The 26,097-nt window shown below is 38.3% G+C and overlaps 1 protein-coding gene across 2 annotated transcripts in view; it reads left to right on the forward strand.

Moving 5' to 3' along the window:
* TYR (tyrosinase) overlaps positions 1-26,097 on the forward strand; it is a 92,042-nt gene that overhangs the window by 22,745 nt on the left and 43,200 nt on the right. For both annotated transcript variants that reach the window (XM_046685689.1, XM_046685690.1), the window contains exon 3: positions 14,061-14,208. In XM_046685689.1, coding sequence (XP_046541645.1) covers positions 14,061-14,208 — 148 coding nt within the window. The remainder of the gene's footprint in view (positions 1-14,060; positions 14,209-26,097) is intronic.

Below are 26,097 nucleotides of genomic sequence, written 5' to 3' on the forward strand. Positions count from 1 at the left end.
CTGTGCATCTTTACTGTACTATAAATCTATCCTCCCTTAAAAATTAAAACTTAACTAATAGCTAACATTTACTGAGAGGTTACTAAATGCTAGGTACTTTAGTACGCAATTTATCTACCTTTCATCAACCTTACTGTAAGTGGTAAGTTCTACCTATTATCAACATTGAATAGATAAAAAATACATGAGAAATGCAAAGTCTTCTGCTTACAGCATCATAGATCATAAGTGGCAGTGCTAGAATCCAAAGTCCATACTGAATTCTGAGCTCATAATCTCACTGAGAAATGTTTAGAAATGTAGTAAGTCTTAAACTCAAGACATGAGACCCTGGATAAGTCATTTAACTTCACGTGGCCCATCTTTTTCCTGTATAAAACGGAGATAGTATTTTTGTGCTATCTCTGAGTGTTCATGTGAGCGTCCAATAAGATGTTTGTTAAACGTTGGAAGCCTCTGTTATATTACAGTGAAGAAAATCCTTTTTAGGATTTATTCGAGTATTAGAATTTTGTTATCTTTTATCAATAATTTTAATTCAAACTACATTTCTTTTTCATTTTCATCCTATAGTAAGTTCAGAATCTTGTGATAGTGACCTCATGGTAGGTGACTTATCAATACGAGCTTTGAGAGCTTGTGAACTTGGAATTATAACTTCAGTGCTTAAATAAAAGGAAAAGAATGTACTGATATAAAGAATAAGTTTTAGAGGCAGAAATGCATGAAATATGATCATTAGTCAGGATAAGAAGCCTCACGTGTATGTGCCCCAAAAGCAACTGTGGTTCTGGATACTCCTTGTGAGGTTCCTCAAGCCATTAGTTTCATAGGATATTGCTGAATTGGTCTGCTTCTCCCCCTACTAATTAGGGTTCATGTTAAAATATTATAAGAAGGAAATCCAAATAATGTGGCTTTAAAAAGATAGATGTTCATTTTGCTCTCTTGAAACAACACAGAGGTGGAGAATCCAGGAGCAGGAGTGCAATTCTACCAACCCCAACTCCCAGCTTCTATCTCTAGATCCACGTTCTAATGTCTTCATCCTGATCAGCAGGAAGAACGCAAAATGGGAAGAGGAGTGCACGTCCACTACTCTTTAACGGCGTAATTGGAAGTGTCTCTCATAAATTTTGTTTTATCCCTGTGGTCAAACAGACATGGCCATACTTAGCTCTAAAGGGAAACTGGAAAATGTAATCTCCAGCCAGCACCATGTGCCCCACCACATTTGATATTCATTATTAGGAAAAAGAAGAGGATTAGTATTGGTGAAAAAAATAACAGTTTCTGGCACAATCTCTTTTCCTAGCGTTTGTTGAAATATGTAAAATTGAAATCAAGTACTCTTATCACAAGCTTCAAATAAAACAACACTAATTCTGTAATGGTAAATGAAGTGTCAAAATATTATTTTACTCCAGACCTTTCAAATTATTAAACTTTTGAGCTTTTATTATATAACTTAGGAAATTGGAATATATTAGAGAAATATGCTAGGATGTCACAGACTGAATGTTTGTGTCTCCTCCAAATTCATATGTTGAAACCCTACCGCCCAATGTAATGGTGTTAGAAGGGGGGTCTTTGGGTGGCCTTTGGGATTTAATCATGATGGTGGAGCCCTCATGAATAGGATCAATGCTCTTATAAGAGTCACAATAGAGCTTGCTTCACCTTTCTGCTCTCCGCCATGTGAGGATATAACCAGAAATGAGCAGTTTGCAATCTGGAAGGGAGCCTTCACCAGAATTTGACTATGCTGGCACCCTAATCCCTAATCTTGGACTTCCAGCTTCCAGAACCATGACAAATAAATTTCTGTTGGTTATAAACCACCCAGTCTATGGCACTTTGTTATAGCAGCCCAAATTGACTAAGACATAGGAGCTGTAATAAACAACTCCCCGAACTTTAGTGGCCTGACCTAAAAAAAATGGATTGATTTCTTGCTCACACAAAGTCCTGTTTGGATGTTAATGGTTAGTGAGCGGCATTTCACGTGGCCTTTCTAGTTTCTCTACTATCCCCCAGCTCTCTCATGGAATCTTCTGCATCTTCCTGGGAGATGGGAAAGGAGGGTTTTTGAAGAGTCCTACAGGATGAATATATGGGTCAAGCCTGAAAGCAGTCTAATACCTTCTGCCCACATTCCACTGGTCACAATTCATCCACAGGGCCACGCCTAAATAGAAGGTTGGCTGTGCATCCAGGAGTTTGAGGAAATGGGCTTTGTGAACACACTGAATGAATGCATGTTGGGTCTTTTGTTTGAGCCTTTTCAATGATTTCCCTCTAGTATCCAGCAGTTACCAGGGGTTTTAGTTTGGGGCTGGGATGGCTCATTTACATTGAAGTCTCAATTCTTTGCTGAGAAAAGATCATTTATTTTCTCCCACTTGCCATTGCTTCCTTCCCCCCTCTTCTACATTATTTTCCCACTTTATCTCATTTTCCACCAAGTAGAGAAAAGCATGAAATTCTGTTTCCCTTAGCCTCATATATTCTTCTTTCCCAATAGCATCCCCCAAAATGTATTCCATGATTTATGGGTAATTATTTCTATTAACATGCTTTGTTCAAATGAATAATCGCATATCTCTTTTCTTCTCCCACCCACTATTATCTCCTCCATGCTGAACAACACCATAACGATTTTTCATACAAGCTGCTTGGTCCTTTGTCTACATACAATTAATTATTCCAACAGGAGAATATTGAGAGAACATCCTATTAAATAAAAACATAAGAGCCAGATTCAGAGCCGTGATCCATCGTACTCAGGCATAAATCTTGAAACATTGTGGGCACGTTCCAAAAAATGTTAGCTTTACCAATTTTAAAACTATGCCAGCAACTAGGGTTACACATTTTAGAAAGAGAAATAAATATTGCATATTTATTTATTCAACAAGCATTTATAAAATATTTACCGTCTGCAGCCACTTTGCAATACCCTAGGAATAACTAGTGAATGTGATGCACAGCCTTCTCTCTCAGAACTTACAATCTAATAAAGAACTGGACCATGAATAAGTAATTATAATCTGAAGGAAACAAATGATTAAAACGGGAGAAGCTTAAGTGTTATTAAGTAGAGGGACCTAACCAAGTGTTTATTGTCAGAGAAACTCTGATCGAGGTTCTGATATCCTCAAGGATGAGTTGAAGTAGGTCAGGTAAAATGCAAAGAAGAAAAAGGGAAAAAATTACAAATTCTTTCCAATATCCCAACAAAAGAGTCTCACAAATTCTCGGAGAGTCTCTGTAATTAACACCTGCTGACATCAAAAAGACCCACTTTTTCAGTTCCTAACAACCTTTTGCATCCATTATCTTAATTACACCTCTCAGAAGCCTTATACCATATTTATTATTACATTCATCTTATAGATGAGGGAACAGAGATTCAGAGAATTTAAATAACTTGACAAGGCCACACAGCTAATAGGTAGCAAAATTGGATCATCAACATGGGAGGTCATGGTCCCAAATCTTCCAAATAGAGAGACCAAGTTTTAGAGGAAGCAGAGAGTGGTGATAAGAGTCCCACTATCTGGGTTAAAATCTTAGTACCATCGTTTACCATCCAGACGACTTTTAGTAAGCTTAACCTGTCTTTACCTGAAGTCCTTCATTTACAAAGTGAGGATAATCAGAATAGCTACCTTATTATAAGATTTTTATAAAGACTACATGAGTTAGTATTTGTAAATTACTTAGAACAGTTTCTGCAAAGGGAAAATTTCATCAGTAATAAAGTCACTGTCTTACATGCTGATACACAGTCTAATTTTCTAGCTCTATATAGAAACTGAATTCTAAAGAGTGGAGTAGACCAGTATTTGAGACTTCCAGTGAACAAAAATTGTTTCAGAAAAGCATTAGTCCTAAATTGAGCTGATATGCAAAGTGAAACAAACTGATAGTACTTTCTACTTAGAACGACTTTTAAAAGCAATCTCTGAGAGGTAATTATATCTTTCCACAAACTTTTGAAATTCAGTAATGGAATTAAATTTGACAGAAACAAACATTGGGCTTAAGGAGGTGAACATCTGGCCTTACACATTGGGGGCACCACCTAAGAACTTGGGCCTCCTCTGTGTTTTATGACAGAAATCTGATTGATCCAGCTGACTGTATGCCATCTGAAGCCCTGTGATAGGAAGCTGCTATAGTCCTCATCCAAAGGAAGAGGGACCATAGGGACCACCATGATAGGGCCTTATGGACCCTGAAAAAATACATTGAGGAAAACTGGGTTGGATCAGGTGCCTCAGCTTTTTTCATGAAAAGAATTCAGGGAAACAAGGGTACTGTTGGAATTAGCAAAGAAGAACTATTGTCATTTCATTGATTTTATATTTTAGTACAACTAAGAGCTCTATACCAAGTAAGAAAGTGTAACAGAATAATTAAGAGCAGTGCTTTGAAACTGGTAGATCATCAGCCCAAATCCCTGCTCTGCCACTTACCAGTTGAAAGACCTTGGACAAACTACCTTGCCTCTTTCAGCCTTAGTTTTACCACCGGAAAGTTGGTCTAATGATATATTCTTTACAGAGTTACTGTGAGAATTAAATTTCATACGAACACAAGGAAACAGCCTAATGCCCCCACGGGAGTTGAAGGTGTTGCAATGCAGTAATCTTTGTTGCCACGTGGTAATTAAGTAGTAATGAAGTGACATAAGAAAATATGTACATCATATTTCCATTTATAATTAAATTGTGAAAATGAGGCTTTGTGATATGTAAACATAGGGAAGATCCTATTTGAAATTGAAGGATGATAAATACAAACATACTTGTGAAAAATTCAAACATATATTTAAGTGATTTTAATCAAAGCATCTTAAAAATGATTACCTTTAATTTAATATAAGTAGAATCTTTGTTAATTATGCTTTTCTGCAACTGCAGTCCTACACTGCATAATGACGTGTCTGTCAACGACAGGCCGCATGTACGACGGTGGTCCCCTGAGATCAGCACTGTATAGCCTAGGTGTGTAGTAAGCTATACCATCTAGATTCGTGTAAGTACACTCTATGATGTTTGCACAGTGACAAAATCAACTAACAACACATTTCTCAGAATGTATCCCCTCCTTAAGCGAGACGTGACTGTAACTTTATTTGATGAGAATTTTTTCATCCATGGCATATGTATGCTCTCATAGCTAAATCCCTATGTACAAATTTATTCATATGAGAGATAAGAAAAATAGAATGGTATAGGGGGAAGGACACAGGATTTGGAATGGGACAGTTGAGGATATAGTCTTGGCATTAGCCACTCAGAAAACATGTAACCTTTAACGTGTCATCTAGATTCCCGATCTCAGTATCTTCATTTGCAGGACAAGTGTCTTGATACTTACTCTATCTCCCTTATGTGGAATATCCTAATGGTGTGCTCGAGCTGACTCCTATCTACTGTGAGAGCTGATAGCATCTTTTCCCAAGTCTTTACTCAATGATATCAAGCAGTACCTTAAAATTAACAATTAAGGGAACATTCACACTATGGAAATTGACAGATACTATAAACCAACATATTCTTCACCCCCCCATTTCTCCTTTGCGATCTGGGTATTAATCTTTTTCTTTCCCCCCTTGGTGAGGATGATTGGCCCTGAGCTAAAATCTGTTGCCTATCTTCCTCTTTTTGCTTGAGGAAGATTGTCCCTGAGCTAAAATCTGTGCCAGTCTTCCTCTATTTTGTATGTGGGACACAACCACAGCATGACTTGATGAGCGGTGCATAGTCCACGCCCAGGATCTGAACCTGCAAACCCCAGGCCATCGAAGCAGAGCATGCAGACTTAACCACTAAGCCACTGGGCCAGCCCTAAGATCTGGTTATTAATCCTTTGTTATTACACTACTGGGAATGTCAAATGAGAAAATGTGCCTGAAAGTGTTTTGTAAACTATAACATGTAACGCAAATATGTTATAATATTCATTAGGTAAATTATAAATATGTAGCAAATCTGTGACTTGTATATGAAACTATCATTAAATGATCTTGTCTAATTAAAAAGAAAAAACATAGGGCCCAGCCCTGTGTCCAAGTTGTTAAAGTTCTGTACACTCCACTTTAGCAGCCTGAGTTTGCGTGTTCAGATCTCAGGCGCAGACCAATTCTGCTTGCTAGCCATGCTGTGGAGGTGTCCCACATACAAAATGGAGGAAGGCTGGCATAGATATTAGCTCAGGGCTGGTCTTTCCCAAGCAAAAAAAAACAGGAGGATTGGCAACAGATATTAGCTCTGGGTGAATCTTCCTCAGCAAAAAAAAAAAAAAAGGAAGCAAAGACATAAATGCAATAGTAGGATACACTTAAATGATTTAATTGACTTGTGTATTGTAGAAATGCCCTATCAAATCAAGCCAATGAAGAGATGTTATACAGAACCTTTGCAGAGTAACTAAGGATCCTTGTCTGCCTGGGACTGTGGGGTTTCCCAGGTCCAGGACAAGCTACATAATTTGCAGGCCCACTGTCAAATGAAAACATGGAGCATCTGGTCCAAAAGTTACCAAGAATTTCAAGATAGCAACAGCAGAGCATTAAAACAAGTATGGGTAGTTCTGGGTGGGGGACACTCAGGTGCCTGCTTATGAAGCAAGTCCCACCTAGGACACAGGACTTTCAGTGGTAAAACCAGAACCGTCTGGGGCAAACAGGGACTAGCATGTTGGTTACCCTATCTTTGCTTCAAAAACAATTAGCATTAACATTAATGTATTATCAAAGTTTTAATACACCTGATGAAATATACCAAATGTATCAGGTAGGCTCAATTCAGTTGTAAGCGAAGAGCAGGGAAGAGAGTACAGCTTGAATAGTACTTTGTCTATAAAGACCTTTGCTTATTTCAATCTGTGCAATTTAGTGAACTAAGTGACTCTGTTGTATGGTTCTATGTTCCTGAGTCTTACCAAACACACAAATCTAATCTTAGCATAAAGAAAGCCATAATAAAATTTTACCTTAAAATAAATTTCAAACAAATTTTAATTGAAGAAATGGACTATTATTGTTGATGTGTAAGATAACTTTATAGATGTATTCATAAACTGGGGATGAGATCTAAGAAATGTTGAAAAAAAATCACTGTGTGATGTAAATTATGTATATGCTGTGTATTTATAACATGTATATAAATAAAATAATTATATTTGTACACAGGCACACACACACATACACAAACATTGAGATTACCCAAGAGGAGAAATTAGTCTGATGTTTAAAAGAATAAACAATTTAAAATGGTAACATGCAATAGTTCTGTCGCTCTCCTTTGTTGAGTTTATGGAGTTGGCTATGATTCATTATGACTGATTCACCACTGTCTTTGTGCAAACAGTGAAAATGATAACTGCAGTGGTTCTCAAACTTCAGTGTGCATTTGAATCACCTGGAAGACTTGTTAATACAAATGGTGAATCCCACTGATTTTTTGATTCAATAGTTCTCTGCTGGGACTAGAGCATTTACATTTCTAACGAGTTTACAGGTGCCATTCCTGGCTCTGGGACCACACTTTTCAGAAGCACAGAATTTGTGGAGCATTTGTGACCTTAACTATTTATCATCTAATAATTATATGGTAAGAAACAATCACCCGCCACCACATTTACATCATTGCTCTGTTCCCCATAGTTGAAAGAATTTCCTGAGTCAAATTAAAAGCATTTTTCTAATAAACATAAATGCTACTTAATTACTTTTATGACTGTAGAACTAGCACTTTGAGAAAACTTAAAATTGGGTTGAAAGTTAATGCTTCCACTGTACCTAGAAAGTTGCTTAAATCTGAGATCGTTTTTGATCTGCAATGCTTTATTTCTGCTGCAAGTAGTTTAAATTATAAGCCTGTTTAAAGTACTCGGCCATCAAATACAATCTCCTAAAATCATTGTGTGTAATCTAGTGAGGCTATGCACTTCATAGTTCCTGAATTAAGTTGTATATTAGGAAAGTAAATTAGGGGGAATATGGCCAGGGGCTCTAACAGTCACTTCTCTTCATCTTTAGATGCACTAACGTAGATTTTTCTATCTTCTTTTTGCTTTTTTTTCTTCCAATTACATCTCTGAAACTATATGAAATGTTAAAATAGGTTAGATATACACTTAAAATCAAATTAAATCAGATAAATTGAGTGTACTCTGTTCTGAAGATTTAACTACATACTTTTTCTCATATCAAAATCTAACCGGCATGATAAAGTGTAACATCTATAACCCAGCTTCCTAGAAAGAAGCATGCTGAACTAAATAAGATGATATACGTGAAAATGCTCACCCAGTGCTTGCCTCATAGCAGTTGCTCAATTTTTTAAAACTTCATTTTCAAAGGTACACATTGGAGAACTTATTGGTATGAAATATTTCAAGGAAGAAGTACGTGATAAGGGATTTTAAATACAGGAGCAATTTTGGACCCCCAGAATTTAGGAGGAGAAAATTTCAGGTGAAGGAAATAATATATTTAGAGGTAAAGTTTTTAAAGTGTGAGTTCAAGTTTAGAAAATAGAGGGTAATTTATCCTAAACTGGTGAATTTCAACCCTCGTTGCACATTGGAATCACCTGGGGTGTTTTAAAACCTCTAAGTGCCTGAGCCCCACTCTGTACCAATTAAATCTCAATCTCCAGGGGTTGGAGAGAGGCATCAATACTAAAAAACAAACAAACAAACACAAAAACTCTCCAGAGTACTATAGAGAATGAAACGGAAGAGAAAAAGAGATGGATTGACAAGTTGCAGCTTCATATTGTTATCATCAGCCTGAAGCTGTGTTTATTAATTTCCCATAGGGATGGAGCATGCAGACTTGAAGGCATAACACAGAGTAATTTGGGCAACTGTCACTGCCCTTCTCAAAGAACTTTGAGCCATGTTGGCATCTGTGGCTGCTAACAAGGTCCCCACTGGCTTATTAGACTTTCCATCCATGGGGAATCCTTGGACCAGAGTGAGGCAACACCACATTCTGCACCTTACTGTTAATGGATGACAATAGCAAGTCAATAAATTCATTTCATAGTGCATAGTAAAAAGAGGTTTCTAAGGTGTGTCCGCAAGTCAGTACAGACACAACCCAACTCTGTTGCACTGAAAAGAGCACAAGTTTTGAAATCAGTGAGAGCTATATTCAGTTCCTTGATTCCCTCAATTACTATCTTGAATTTATATGTGTTATTTAACTTCTATAAACTTGTTTCCTCATCTATAAAATTGGGACCATAATAATATTCATATCACAAGTAGCCCTGAGTTTCAAATGAGATCACGCACGTGAACGATATTTAGGCTTGATATATAAATTATTCTTGTTTGGTGCCTACAATTTCCTCCTTGATTTGCTCTTCCAAAAGAGAATAAAATAGCAGCAAGAGAAGCTACTGATGCTGGTGCAATCGTTTCTTATTGTTTTAAGGTGATTTACCAGCCCAAAAATGAGTTGGATGAAGAAGTAAACAGAAAATAATTTATTTACATTTTTGTGTTATTCATATCCATGACATTTTTCTCTATTTTATCACTTAACAGGTAGCAGAGTAGAGCTCTTTGAAGGTCTCGTATAGATTGAGTGGAGGGAAATGCATCTTTCCTATTCCCAATCTCTATAGGACGGCATAAGGGAAGGATATAGGTGGGGCCAGCCTGGTGGCGCAGTGGTTAAATTCGCACATTCTGGTTTGGCGGCCTGGGGTTTGTCGGTTCAGATCCCAGGTGCGGACCTACACACTGCTTGTCAAGACTTGCTGTGGCAGGCCCCACGTATAAAGTAGAGAACGATGAGCACGGATGTTAGCTCAGGGCCAATCTTCCTTAGGAAAACGAAGAGGATTGGTGGCAGATGTTAGCTCAGGGCTAATCTTGCTCTAAATAAATAAATAAATAAATAAATACAAAGATGTGCAAGGCTTGGCTTTTGACTGTGCAAAATCAAAGCCAAGGATTTGCTTTCTACTTCTGAGACATATCCAGTCTATTTGAAGAGACAACAAATGCTTAGTTCATTTAAAATTGTTACTATAATCAGTTTGTCTACATTAACAATCTGGCACATAACACAAAGAGGCTGGGTACTTGTTCCACCTGGACCCTTGAACTATTTCTGAGCACATGTCACAATGTATTCTGACAAACACCATGTCTTCTTATTTGAATGTCCTTCCTTAATAACATTAAGAGGCTTTCCCAGATGCAACATCTGGCAAGTTAGCAAAAGAAGTGAGTAAAGAAACACTAGGCTTGCTGAAAACATTCTTAGAATGGCAATCCTACTTTCTAGGTTCACCTAGGAGCACCTAATGTTTGGATGAGGTCAAACAGCAGGCAGGTTTCTGTAGAGCAAAGGAGTTCAGCTCAACGGAGAGATGCCTGGCATTGAGATGAGTCCTACGATGGGGAGTTGTGGTAAGGAGGCTTTTCTGCAGTGGAAGTGCCCCATATTTTTGGTTAGTAGTTCTCATGATGAGTGCCCATTTATCAAATGCAATGAGCTTATAGAAATGATAGCTACTCCTCAGGAAGCATCCATTTTGCGCCAGATTCTATACTAGGTGTTTCACTCTTGCTATCAAAACTAATGCTCACCAGAATCCTAGAGATGGGCTTAATTATTTCTTCTCTTACCAATGAAGAAACTGAGGCTCAAAAAAGAGAACTAAGTTGACAAAGATCATACTTTCAGCCAGTAATATAGAACTTAAACCCAGATCAGCTTAGCTCTGAAAGTCTTTTCTCTACAGCAGTATCTTCAAACTGGGATGGACACACTACAGCGGGTTCACTAAGGCTCTCTAAAGGGTACCTGGCCCAGAGAGTTTGAAGGAAGTTTATTTCTAGGTCCTCTTCCCAAGTATTTCTTTTCTAGAATGAATGTGAGAAGGCTCCTGAAGGTTCTCCTTAAACCGCCCCTTTCAGAATCTCCCTTCTCTGAGTTTTCAGAAGGAAGGCACCCCTCTCATCTCTACTGAATCCATTCTCAACACAGTGCCTTCCCAGAAGGGGTAAAAACTTACAAAGTGCAGGGGGCTGGCCCCGTGGCCCAGTGGTAAGTTCACGTGCTCCGCTTTGGCGGCTGGGGATTTCGGATTTCACCGGTTCAGATCCTGGGCGCGGACATGACACCGCTCATCAGGCCACGGTGAGGTGGCGTCCCACGTGCCACAACTAGAAGGACTCACAATTAAAAAGATATGCAACTATACACCGGGGGGATTTGGGGAGAAAAAAGCTGAAAAAAAAAAAAGGATTGACAACAGTTGTTAGCTCGGGTGCCAATCTTTAAAAAAAAAAAAACTTACAAAGTGCTAAACAAGTGGAGAATTCAAAATATTGGTGTCAGCATTGCTAAAGGGATTGACTTTAATGACTAGGTAGAAAACATCTTGCACGTTAGCTGGTTTCTAAATAAACTAATAATTTATAAGATTATTTTTATTAAAGAATTCCTGATTGAGTTATCAGCTGATAGATCAGATTATTTTGATGATGAAACTATGTCATTTTTGGCATATATAACTAAAAAGGAGTTCAAATAATTAAATCACATTACTATAAAAAATCTTTTCACTTTCCTGTAGTTATTTATGAGAGCAAAGTTTTCTCAGGACTTAAATTTATTTTTTAAAATTTACAATAGAATTTATGCCAAATTTTATCCTTTCTAGCAATGAATAATATTCATCCATGGATATCTGAATGAACTTTTAATTAACCTTTCCTCAATATTATTAAGAAATGAATTTTCAATAAAATTTTACTTTTGTAATTTAATAATTATTTTACAAAATATTTATATATTTATGTGATTTTACTGTGTTGTTTATTACTAAACTTTTTAAGGATAATTTAATGCAGAAGATAGATTAATGGTCACATGAAATTTTTAAAAAGTAATTTTTATTTTTATACCTTTTTTTTTGCAGGAAAGTAGGATAGGCTGATATAAAAATTTTTTTAAATCTTTCAACTATAACTTCTTTGACATTTAGGTATAACTCTATGGGAAAATTGAATAAAAACATAAGATCAAGTGAAAAAAGAGAATTCCATAAAATTTCAGACTACAATAAAGTTTGTTTAGGTATTTTTGATATGGATGATGGTAAATAAGGTGAATACATTTTTTTAAGTGATATTAAATTTTTTTTCTAAATTTATGCTATTTGCAATAACCCTGAAATTATATCCTCTGAAACTATTTACAATTATGATTAAAACAATTCATAATCTACTTAAAATAGGTGAGAGCATACATAAAATGTGGTTTTAAAACTTTCATTTGGTGCTACTCAAGGATAAAAGCCTAAAGACATTGTTGTACAGAAGTTTGTCCTCCATGATATGTGATTTATTGCTACATAGGAAAGGCAGTAAACCATTTCATTTAAGACCTGAAGCTCTAGAATAAATCACCCTCATGTTTCAATCTCAACTCCTCTTATTTGCTTTTTAATCTTAGATAAGTTACTTGACCTCTCTAAGCTCCTTTTTCCAAGTCTATATAAAGGTACCTAATTTGCAGGATCATTCTGAAGGGTATATGAAATTAGTCATGTCCAGCTCTTGGAAACTTCCTGACACAGTAAGTGTCATGTGTACATAATCATGAAAGTTGTCATAGACAAGAGAGTTCAGAGGCAGGGAAGTGCATGTTCTTAGGCTAAGCGACCGGAGAGAGCGAGGCTTGGTATGGTCTCCGAGACTGCACACAAAAAGGTCAAAAGGAGGGAAAAATCCCAGGCTGAGGAGGCAGAAGTACTAGGAGCCACAATGGTGGGACAGCACAAAGCATCAAATGCAAAAGTCAAGAGCTGCACCTTTAAAAATGAAGATGTTGACAACAAAATAATCCTAACAGTATAGAATGTAGCTCAACCTCACCTGTCCAAATTGTAATGCCTTCACTGTGTCTATCCTACCTTTTAAAAATTGTTATTATTATAATCTTACTCACAGTTTCTGCTTGCTTGCTATTTCTAAATTCTGAAATTCAATAATGTGCCTTCGGCCATTTTTCCCCTGTATGGTTCCTGCTTATGATTTAACTTTGTTACTCTGACTTTTCTGTCTGGTTCTGAATGTGAGTTCTACATAAGTTGTATGTTTTGCCTGAATGGACCCTGAAATGGTATTTTCTCTACCTCTTCCCAGGGAGTACTCAAGAGAGGACACAAAATATCAAGAGCTCAGATCTTGACCCTTAATTGACCTTAATTGACATGGGTTAAAATCCCAACTCTACCACTAACTGCGTAGCCTTGGGAAACTCAGAACTTCTCTAAGCCTCAGTTTTGTCTTCTTTCCAATGGGGATAATAATTTCTAATCGACAGAGTTTCTGTAAAGATTGGTGAACATATGTCACAAAAGCATTTAGCGTAATTAACATTCAGAAAATAATAGCTATTATTGTAAATTAGTATTCTGGATGCAATGAGTGGAACCCTTTAATGGAGTTCTGATTAACTTTGAAATTAATATTTTGCAAAATCAAACACATTATGCCCTGAAGTCTCCCAGACTGTTGAAGATGAATTGCAATGTGGAAGGTTACAAATTTTATGCTTTTTCTGGAACCAGAAACCAAAATTAAGTCACCACCCGAACCGGAAACCAAGGGGACACATAACAACCTGGAAAGATCTGCTCTAAGTGCTGTTACTGATTGAAGTGAGAGTGGCAATGCTGATTAGTATTAAAAAAGTCTTATACTTCTCCCTATCTAAAAGAGGAATAATAGGCAGAAGCAACAGGAGGGAGCACAAATTGGCTCAGCCTATTCCATCTGGTTAATCAGCCCATCGTACACAGGCTAACACCATTCAATTCCACAAAGATTTATTAAATTGTCATTGGATATCCAGAATGTAAAGAATCCCAATGCAGAATGAATTTTATTATTGATTTTATTGCTTTGTATTAAGCTTTCAATTGCAGTTGTAAACCAACTAAGATAATCACTTAGATTTTCAATCATTAAGTCAAACTAAATTTTTTTTTCAATTTTCTTTCTACTAACAGGATTTGCTAGTCCACTTACGGGGATAGCAGACGCCTTTCGAAGCAGTATGCACAATGGCTTGCACATCTATATGAATGGAACGATCTCTCAGGTACAGGGATCTGCCAACGACCCTCTTTTTCTTCTTCACCATGCGTTTGTTGACAGGTTGGTTAACCTTCTTCATAAATTATGTGCTTATTGGTGTTAAATGTAGTGTGACTTTAGCTATTACATAGAAGCTAAGGAATTATGGTAGTCTATTGTCTCAGATCGGGTTCTCCCAGAAACAGACCCCAACTAAGGATTTGGATGCAGATGTTTTATGCGAGAGAAACCAGCAAGAGAATGGGTAAAGCAGGAGAAGGAGGAAGAAGCCAAATGAGAGTACAATACAATTTCACTTGAAGTCCCAGACTCAGGCAGATCGTGGGAGAATGTGAAGTATCCCTCAATTTCTCTTGCCTTAAGACAAAGGAACCGTTAATGTACTCCCATACTAAACAGCCTTTGGCTAGAGGGTTCCCTGAGGTAGGAGTTGGGAAGCTCCCAGGCACGAGCCCATTCCAGACAGGCTATGAGGCTCCAGTGTGCACGGGCAATCTTCTGAAGGTTGCAGACACATGTGGTTAGGAGTAACGCATGTAGAATCAAGGAGGTGGGCACACACAGCTGGTGCGAGGGATCTAAGGCCACCTGGGTAGGGCATTAATCTACTCCATCTCTCATCACTGTATTTTTTTCTCTCTGGCAATGTTATTGTTATTTCTTTTCCAACCTCAGACCTTCACATATAAGCAGACATAGTCTTCAATCTCAATCATTGGCCTGAGCATTTCATGATTAATTCTCCAGACAGGATGCGCTATGGCCCAACCATCTTGTTTAATGCAATTTAATTCTCCCGGACCTTTCTTTCCCCTTATTAACCCTCTTTCATTACATGTGCAATGTCTTAGCCACATAGATTTCAGACCTAATTATAGGTGATGATAGCAGAAAGGAAAGCATGGAGGAAGGTCAGCTGTCTGTTTCTGGAATTCTTCAAGAAGAGAAAAGGAAATAAAGCATCAAATCCGGACACACAAATGTAGGGCTCCCTTTTTGTCTCCTCTAATATAATTTTCTTACAACAGCTAATAAATAAAGGGCACAGATTTATACCTGCCATTAAGATAATACTGTCATTCTGTTTGGTAAATATAACAGGTTCTATTTTTCCTGTTTTAAAGATAAGGAAACCGAAATTGAAAATTAGTTGTTTTACTCCTCTTATCACCATCTCCATCTCACTTGTGTTCCCAGGAACATGGACATAATATCAAGTAAGAAAGTGACCATGAGCCTGAGACATTATTGGGCAGATTGTTATCGCCTTCAGGCAACTCTAATATTATAGTAGTTAAGTAATATCCCAAGTCAGGTTTTATTCAGAAATCAGTTTTTAAGCAAATGCATAAGCATCAAAACTGTGATTGCAACATAGCATCCTAACTACCTATACCCATACATAAAGGAGGGAGGAAGAGGGTTGGAAAGAACCTCTCACCAGAAAAGATAGATTGAATTCTTTTTACCAAGTCAGTTTTATTTTGCATTGTCCTTGTAAATTTTTGGCATTTTTTGATCTTTAGTGTTGTTTCATGAACTTTAAAGAATTCTAGATTTCCTAGACGCCACCATGCCCTAGGCAAGGAATTGGCTAACTATGGTTCATAGGCCAAATCTTTTTCCTTATTTGTAAACAAGGTTTTATTGGAACACAGCCACAATCATTCATTTACATATTTTCTATGGCTTTCACACTACAATAGCAGAGTTGAGAACTTGTGACCAAAACCATATGGCCCACAAAGTAGAAAATACCTACTTTCTGGCCCTTTACAGAAAAAGCTTGCTGAACCCTGCCAAACTACCAAATTCCATGTTTCTATACCAGATAAGAGAAAAAATTTATAAATAATATGTTTATAAATATATTTATATTTATGGAAAATACTACAATTGAAGTCAATGTCTAGAGTCATTTTTAACACAGATAAAGCCATTATGCAGATGTATGGCTTTTAGAAGCCACTCTACCACCTTTGCAAATTAAAATTTTCTGTCCTCTTAGAATCTTCTGCTATTCCTATCTTACTATTAAATCTCTGTATGATTATTAAAATAACTCAAAAATTTGTCAAAGTAATTTCTCATTCAGCCTACACAGCCAAGCTAATGAAGATTCTGGGGAGGGACAGGAGGAAGAAGCGTCGTTATAAAGAAAGATAGAGGCCTGTGGACTCTGTGTATTCTGTGGCACCTGAACTTTCCTCTCAAGTCCCTTCTTACAGAGACTCATTTCTTCAATCAGATGGTTTATTCACTGCCGTTCAATTATTCACAAATATATTTATTGAGCATGTACTTTGTGCGGAGTATATTTGCCAGAAGATCCCACATTTATTCCTGCCTGTATGCATTGCTTTACCATTCTCCAAACCTGTAACATATATTCCTTGACTTATCTAATTTCTATCCAATCTTCAAGACTAGCTTCAATTTTTACTACCTCCATAAAGTTTGCCCAGACCATGCCTGTCTATAACCATCTCTCCCATCCAGAGTGTGCTGGAACCAGCCCACACAGGCTAGCAAGATCTAATGTGTACATCATTTCCCAACTTTGCTTCCATGACCTCAAGCTGTAGCTTGAAATCAGCCATGGTAGGACTATTTATACCTTGAAATTGTCAAATGCTACAAATCGAGGTTTTTATTCTGACATCTGGTTAGTAAAATAATGGTCAGCACACCACTGCACCCATCTATTAACCCATACCATATTCTCTCTCTACTTTCTGTTTTGGACGCATTATTTATATCATTCTTATTGATTGTGTTACTCATTTGTGCTTTGTTTCTCCTAGTAAGCTGTGAGCTACATAATGACAGGACCCATGCATTGTATTATATTTGTTTTTCTCACAGTGTTTTGTCTAGCATATAATTAGTAGATGTATAGTTAATTTCTATCAAATAAATAAATGATTGAAAAAAACCTTAGCAAATTACATTTATCATAGCTATAAAAGGAACTACAGAGAAGTCATTTTAAGTGAAGGAATTTTTTGTGTAAGTCTTGAAAGCAAAATGTAATAATCACCCAATGTTATGAAAACGTGTTAAGATTTTAGCATGTTTCTAGACCATCAAACCTGGTTCTAGGCACTAAAGAAACAGAATAATGAGACAGGATCACCAGTCTGAAAAAGCATAGTCTAGTGTTAAATATAAACAAGTAATCAACTTTAGCACATTATGATTCATGTACAATCATGAGAGACATTCTGAGAAAGCTACATAAAAACAGGATGATATACGAGCTGAACCCTGGAGAGCAGCAGGCCTACAAGACAAGGACGGATATTCAAGGATCAGGAACACAATTCCTATCTCATTGAAACAAATCACAGCCTAAAAGTATGAACTGAAGAAGAAAATGGAAGCTTGGCATCCAAAACAAGGAAATAAACATCAAGACTCATATGCAGAGAAAGTGATAAGGTTCCAGTGGCCAATTAGTCTGCCATCAAAATATACCAATGTTGACCCAATAAAGACATAAGCTAATTCCAATTCTCTCTGCCATTTAAGAAAAAATCAGAGAGTGGAGCTAATATAATAATATTAAAACATAATATGTATTTAGTTTTTATTATGTTCTAGGCACTATTCTAAACTCTTTACATGTTTTATTTCATGTAATCCACACCGAGTCTATAATATAGATTCTAGTATTATCCATACTTTATAGGGTAAAAAAGAGAGATGGAGAGATTCAATAATTGGCCCAAGATTATATAGCTAGTAAAGGACAGAGCTGAGAGCTAAACAACGCAGTCTTACTATAGAGTCATGTTCTTCACCACTGTATCCACCGTATTCCTCGAGAAGCTGAAATATGAGTGTCCTTCTGACGGCTCTTATCTTGAGGGTAAATCATTTTCATTAAAAATTAATTCACTCATGGGGCTGGCCCCGTGGCTGAGTGGTTAAGTTCGCACGCTCCGCTGCAGCCGGCCCAGTGTTTCGTTGGTTCGAATCCTGGGCGCGGACATGGCACTGCTCATCAGACCACGCTGAGGCAGCGTCTCACATACCACAACTAGAAGGACCCAAAACGAAGAATATACAACTATGTACCGGGGGGCTTTGGGGAGAAAAAGGAAAAAATAAAATCTTTAAAAAAAAAAATTAATTCACTCATCAAACATTTTAAGTTTTTACTACATTCCAGATACCATGCAAGACACTATGCTTTTGTTTATTTATTGAGTTGGATAAAAAGTCTTGCCCTCCAGATGCTTACAGGCTTTCAAAAAAGACATAAAAAATTAATAATCATAACAACATGGTACAGCCTGTAAAAGAATTATGAGCGCTATTGGAATCCAGAAAGGAAGAGCTTAACTCTACCCTGAAAATTAAATGCTTTCTAGAAAAAACTACACTTGGATGGATTTTTGGAGATGAGGAGAAATTACGGATATGACAAGGAAGGTGAGGCAACTTGGGAACAAAATAGGCAAATCATAAGCTAGAATAAAGCATGTTGAGGAAACTAAAATATTTAGCCAGCTGGAGAACAGCATCCCATAAGCAAGTAGCGAGAAAGACAGGATCAGATTTGAGGTACCTGATATGTTCTTAGCTTCTTTGAAAGACTTCCTTGAAAGACTACATTAAAATATTTTAGTTTCTGGTTTTTGTTTTAACTTAAAATGAAGGCACTATAAAAGAGCAAATTGGGATAAATTACCTAAAACCTCTTCTACCATCCAGAAAAAGCTTAGAAGATTCAGAAAAGTAGAGAAAGGAACAAATTAACAAAATAAGAGAAGTCTCACTCTAGCATTCTGTTCTTGTGTTTCTGCATCAGTATCTGCAGATCTAGCCCTTTCCTTTTAAAAGCTTTGTAGAATTCCATTGTGTGTCAAGAAATTGAGAAGACGATCCACAGGCTGGGAGAAAATATTTGCAAAACATACATCTGATAAAGGATTGTTATCCAACATATACAAAGAACTCTTAAAATTCAACAATAAGAAAATGAACCTGATTAAAAAATGGGTCAAAATCCTTACCAGACAGTTCACCTAAGAACATATGCAATGGCAAGTAAGCATAAGAATAGATACCCCTATCATATGTCATGAGGCAAATTCAAATTAAAACAATGAGATACACACCTATATGCATAGCCAAAATCTGGAACACTGACAACATCAAATGCTGGTGAGGATGTGAAGCAACAGGAACTCTCATTCCTTGCTGGCGGGAATGCAAAATGATGCAAACACTTTGGAAGACAGTTTGGTAGCTTCTTACAAAACTAAACATACTCTTACCATACTATACAGAAATTGTCCTCCTTAGTATTTACCCAAAGGAGTTGAAAACATATGTCCACACAAAAATCTGCACAAGGATATTTGCTGTCAGTGAGGGCAAATCCTTTCTGACTCTCGGGACCCTGTGTGTAGCAGAGCAGAACTCTGCCCAGTCTCTTTGTCCCATCCTCTCACCTTCAGGTGCTACCACAATGTTCCTCTGCTGTTCACAGGGTTTTCAGGGTCAATTCTTTCAGAAGTGGGTGGCCAGGTCCTTCTTCCTAGTCTGTCTTAGTCTGGAAGCTTTGCTGAAAATTGTTCAGTGGTTAATTATCTTTTAAGTTTTACTGATATGTCTCTCGCTATTCAGAAGTTAAGTGTTTTTATGTGGTCCTTCTTATTCAATCTTTTGATCATGGTTTAAGAGTCTTTATCTTTTTGTTCCTCAGAATTCTTATCTGTAAAAAAACAGATTGATCTAAAGCTCCCAAGTCCTTTCTGGACTTTAGAATACTCTGGATCATGTTTTTGTGTGTTTTTGTGTGTGTGAAGAAATGACAGTCGAATGCATTAGTACAATTACAAGGCTTTAATGGATTTCTTAGTGACAGCTTAATCATGCTTTTAGTTATGATTAATAGGTAACTGACAAATGGATAAGTCCAATTCATAGTTAAAATTGTTTTTCCCTGCTATTCAGATTAAGGTCTGACAAGGGACTCTAGCTGTTTTCAGACTTGTAAAAAACTTTCTGGCAAGGAGACAGGGTTGAGGAGTGATCTGCCTGAGGAAAGAATAGGTTGGAGTGTTGTTTATTCTGTTTCTCTAAGAAGATCGGATTTAGGGCATGCTAAAGACAGGAATTTGAAACTTTAAACCAACCTAACACTAGAACATCCATCAGGCAAAGCTGATGTTTTAGCAATGGAATCAGGAGCTGTGATGCATGTGGCTTCCTCAGGGAGGAAGAGGAGCTTTGGTGCTGGATGGTGTGCTGTGGATGAATGTCAGAGCAACAGAAAGAGGGCTGTAGAAATACTTCCTTTTCCTTCACACCTAATCACTCAAGAAGGGCTCATGTGGACAAAAGCAAGCACTCCTCTGCGTGCATGCATTCATTCATCTGTTAATTGAATTAAATACCCCCTATGTTATGTGCTACCTTAGGCCATCAAGGTGCGGAAGTCACTAAATACTATTTCTCCCCTACCTAATGCCTCCCAGTCCAGATAGGCGAATAATTAAGTAACATATAACAAAGTGTAACTTCTGCAGTAATAGTGGTTTTCTTTTTAAGATTGTCACCTGAGCTAACATCTGTTGCCAATCTTCTTTGGTTTTTTTTTTCCTTCTTCTTCTTCTCCCCGAAGCCCCCCAGTACATAGTTGTATATTCTAGTTGTAGGTACTTCTAGTTGTGCTATGTGGGATGCCACCTCAGCATGGCCTGATGAGCGGTGCTAGGTATGTGCCCAGGAGCCCAACCAGCAAAACCCCGAGCCGGTGAAGTGGAGCCTGCAATCTTAACCACCAAGCCACAGGGCCAGCCTCTGCAGTAATAGTGATTTAATAGGCTAGGGTACGTGAGAGGGAAGAAAAAAGCATCAAGGAGCTAAGGACCATGAGAACTGTCCTCTTCGATCCCTGGGTCTGCAGCACCTAGCCTGGCAGAGTGGATAGTCAGTGAATAGTTGTTAGATTCTGTTGTTTGGAATACTCTGATGACTGGTGCCTTTATAAAGAATGAGCAGGATTTTGGCTTGTGAAGTTTAGGAGTAAAACATTCAATTCAGGGGCTGGCCCCATGGCCTGGTGGTTAAGTTTGGCACACTCTGCTTTGGCGGCATGGGTTCAGTTCCCAGGCACAGACCTATACCACTCATCAGTGGCCATGTATGTGGTGGTGACCCACATACAAAACAGAGGAAGACTGGCAACAGATGTTAGCTCAGCATGAATCTTCCTCAGCAAAAACAAAAAACATTCAATTCATAGGGAATGAAACAAGAAAGGCAGAGAAATGTGAGGTTAAAAGAAACTTCAAGAAATAGACAATAGTTAAAACAATACTGAAATACTAAAAATATAGGTAATATTTGAGTGCTTACTGTGCACCAAATGCTAAGTGCATCGTATGGATTGACTCATTTAACACGCATGGCAATCCTACCACTTAAGTGCCATTATCATCCCCATCTCGTGGACAAATAGACCAAAACACAAAGAGGCTAAGTAACCTGTCAGGATAGGAACCCGTGTTCTTAACCTTTAACTATATGCTGCTCCATAAAGGATTTAGGGAGATATAACGGAAGAAAGAGAAAGAGAAAGAGAGAGTATCCCTTTTTCCCAACAGAGGAGCAGGAGCTGCCAGTGTCAGTGGTTATTTTGAGCACTAGTCAAGCAGCATAGTTTCTGTAGCAGGAGGCCAGTCCAAGCAGAACAAGTCAGTAAAAAACTCAGCAAGCTCAAGCTGGCAGGGGAGGAGGGACCAGCAGGTGGCAGGGGATATGAAAGGGAACAAAAACTGGGCCTCAAATTTGGAGTGGGGAGGTTTGCCATTCGGAGTGCCCAGAAGCTTAAGGAATCAGTTTAACTGATACTTCAACTCCCCTCGGGTGGGCGCAGCGTTCTTATCAATCAGCCTGACTGAGCAGGCACTGACTCAGGAACTGAGATGGAGGTGGAGAAGGCATGAGGGACCCCCACCCTCTAGGAGCTCACTGTCTAGTTTCTGGGTTCTAAGTGTGAAAGAGAAGTCCTCTAGTGGAAGAACCATGAGACCTGGAGTCAGAGGACCTGGGAGTACATCCTGGCTCTGCTTTGTGATACTTATGTGACCTTGGGAAAGTTACCAATCTTCTCCCAGCCTCAGTTTCTTCACTTATAAAATGGCAGTAACATTACCACCTTCCTCATAGGAATGTGAGTTTACACTGTATAAACTATAATGCATTATACAAAAACAAGTTCTTATACAGAGAGTATAAGGGACTTTTAAAAAGCAGCCACAATGCTTTTGTTCTTTCCTCTCCGTTTTCTGAGTGCTCTCCAGTATGGACAATTCCTCATCAATTCTCCAGCGGCCTGTCTCTTGAGTGCGTGGGAATCTTGGCTGGGTAGAACCTGAAGCAAAACATTCCAGGGATGGTGAGCCTGCCTCACTCCTCAGCTACAGATTAATTACATCTTTTGGAGTGACTTCTTGGCTGTATTTGTCAATGAGGCTTCCCCTCCTCTCTGTTCCTCGAGCCTCCCATGGGCCATCGTGCTAGGAAGGCTGCCTGACCCACATGCCCACGACCAAGTGATTTGCCAAATTGGCAGCTCAGAAAGGGTCCAGGCAGAAGGATGGCAGCATGGCAGGTCCCTAGAGCTTCAGGAATGAAGAGCAGATTGCTTGCCTGCTGGTGATTGCAAGGCTGAAGCTTGCTCAGAAAGGAAGAAATCCCAGGGTTGTGGATGGAGGTGAGCTCAGAAACCAGAGAAGTCTGCTCTAGGAATTCAGATGGCAGAGGAGGACCTGTCTGTTTCTTGTTTTTTTCTCATACTGTTGGATTGTGACCAGCTTTAAAAATGCTCCCCGTTTGTTTTCTAAAGCAGGAGAATTGATTCCCTAGAACAAGGAGCAGTTATACCATTATAGTTGTACTTATCCGTATTCCCACAGCTGATGTTGCAGTTGCTGTCATCATTGCATTGAGCTCTTAGACCAGTCTGCTTTGGTTAGACTTATTCATAGGTTTGTCTCTCTCTCCCACTGAATTTTATTTTATTTTTTTGTGAGGAAGATTGTCACTGAGCTAACTTCTTTGCCAATCTTCCTCTATTTTATGTGGGATGCCACCACAGTGTAGCCTGATGAGTGGTGCTATGTCCACACCTGGGATCTGAACCTCCAAACCCTGGGCCGCCAAAGCGGAGTGTGTGAATTTAACCGTGACGTCACTGTGCCGTCCCCATGAATCTTGAGGTGCTTGAAGACAGGGTCTATGTACTGATCATCTCTAGCATCTAGCACAGGCCCAAGCACCTAACACAGACCGTGGCACATGGGAGACGTTCATTAAATACTCATTAGACTAACGTGTCATATAATGATAATTCTGAGGCAGGCAGCCGTCTGCTGGGTTTCAATAACGTTTTGTTGTGGAGTAAAATATTAATCTAGGGGAACTGAATTACACTCTGTTACTTGACAAAGAAGCCATGTACTATAACTAATAACTTAAAGAATGGTCCTCCTACACTGTGGGAAATCTCCCAGCTCTTTGCAGGATTAATGTGTTTTAGTGCTGGGGGAATTAAATTGTTTAAATTAAAATATTGATAATTTAAAACTCCCAATGAAAGAGGATAAACAAACATGAATGGTCATCATTTTTGCTGAACTTTTAAATCTGAAAGGGAGTTTTAAGATCAGTCCAAAGACCTCATTTTACAAATAAGGAAATCGGAGCCCAGAGAGGGTGACCTGCCCAAGGACACAGTTTTCTGCAAAGTAGAGAGAAGAGCATTTCGAGGTCTTGTGGGGCAAGATAGGAAGCCCCAGAGACAGAGTGGAATTTTTAACATGACAGGGAGTATTCAGCTGAGGAAGGCAGAAGCAGCGTGACTATGGGAGGGTCCTCACCATAATTACTTAGACAGCCGGAGGCCAGAACTGCTGAAATAGCGCCACATATCAGGTCCAAGAGATGAACAGGGCTACGAAACAGGCCAGAAATCAGGAGACTGGGACGCAATAAATCATGTGATTAAGATTCTGGATTTTAGCGTCAGACACACCTCATTTTGAATTTCAAGGCTGTTACATCTAGCTACGTGATCTCTGGCAAGCTATTTATTTCCTCCTGAGCCTTCCTTTTCTCAGCCATAAAATTCTGCTAATATTAGTAGCTATCTGAAGTCGTAGCTTTGATCATTAATATGATATTTTTATAAATACATACGAGAGTTCTTACCACACAATTACAAGACAGACAAAGTCCTTGCCATTAAGATGCTTGCATTCTAGTAGGGGAAAACACAAGTAAACTGGGAAATAAATACACACAAAATTCAATGAAGCACTATGATGTGATATAAAATACATATTTTATAAAGAATTATCTGGAAAGTTTCCAATTTAGGTAGGCTAGTCATAGCTGGCTTCTCTGAGGTAGTGAGCTATAACTTGACACTGGGTTCTTGAGGAGTTGGCCATAGAAAATTCTTTTGGGAAAATATTTCAGGAAGCGAGAAAAACAAATTCAAAGCGCCTATGGCAGAAGAGAGCTCGGCTTTTCTCAAAGAGACCAACAAAGCTGAAGAGGGTAAACAAAGGCAACCTGGTGCAAGATGAGGTTGAAGAAATCAACAGAGGCCTAAGTACAGTGGAAAGAATTAAAACAATTTTATCAGGTTACTGTAATAATTTTAAGAGGATTGACATTGTTAAAGGTTATCCTGACTGCTGTGATAAATGGATTGTTGGAGCAAGAACTTTAGTAGGAACATGAATTACTCTATCGCATTGATCCAAGTGAGAGATGATAGTGATTTCAACCTGACAGCAACAATGGAGCTATTAGGAATAAGACTGAATCCACATGTATTTCAGAGGTAAAAGCAACAGGATGTGTCGATGGACTACATGATAATATAAATATAGCTGATGCTAAAAAGAAAAACAAAGGTGGAATCAAAGATGATTCCTAGGATTAGGAGCATTAGGGAAGACAATGGGGCTGTTTACTGAAATAGAAAACACTAGACAAGTAATAAATTTAGTAAAGAAAACTGAATCAAGTGTTCTCTTTTGGATATATTAGAGTCTTTTTTGGATATGGTGATTATAAATCCAAGAGAGGCTGCCAAGTAGTGTGTGGATCTTAGAATATGGAACTCAAAAGAAAGAATAAGGTTGGACACATGTATTTGATAATCTTTGGCCTATAGGCATTATTTCACATCCGGGGAGTCCAGGAGATCACCCAGCGACTGAGTATAAATAGAGAAGAAAAGCCACAAACAGTCTGGCAAGCCCCATCAAGAGGATGAATGGATACAGATGAGTTAGCAAGGGAGACTGAGAATCCTTGGCCAATGAAGGAGGACGGAAACAAGGATATTAAGTCACAAATGCCATATATGCAAAAAAATTCTAGAATGAAGAAGTGGACAGATGTATCAAGTGCTCTTAAGAGTTTAACACAATGGGCAAAAGGAAGAAAAGTACGTGTGGGGTCTGAAAACATGGGGGGAGTTGTGACTCTGAGAGCAGCAGTTTCTGTAGAATTGGAAGCATCAGGAGCCAGACTGGCTGGTTCCAAACAACTCTTCTGAAAGGTTTTGACAAGAAAACAAGCAAAGAAATGGGAAGGAGGAAAGGAGATATGGGGTCAAAGAAGGAATTGGAACTTTTTAATTATTTTTAAGGATAAAGGATTTTAAAGAATGTTTGTACGCTATTGGAAATGAAAAAGTACAGAGGAAGAGACGTGGTAGTGAAAGGAAACCTGCCAGAGCAAGTGTCTTGAGATTTGAGGTCCAAAGTCCGGTGGAGAGGTGGACCTTTGCAATGACTAGGGATAGGTCTTCTTTTATTCCTGGACAGAGACAAAGGATAGAGTGTAGATGCACGTGTACTTGTAAACTTGGCATGGAAAAATTAGAGCGTTCTGATCAATTACATCTATTTT

This window comes from Equus quagga, chromosome 14, assembly GCF_021613505.1.
Source record: "Equus quagga isolate Etosha38 chromosome 14, UCLA_HA_Equagga_1.0, whole genome shotgun sequence".
In the NCBI taxonomy this organism is placed as follows: domain Eukaryota; kingdom Metazoa; phylum Chordata; class Mammalia; order Perissodactyla; family Equidae; genus Equus; species Equus quagga.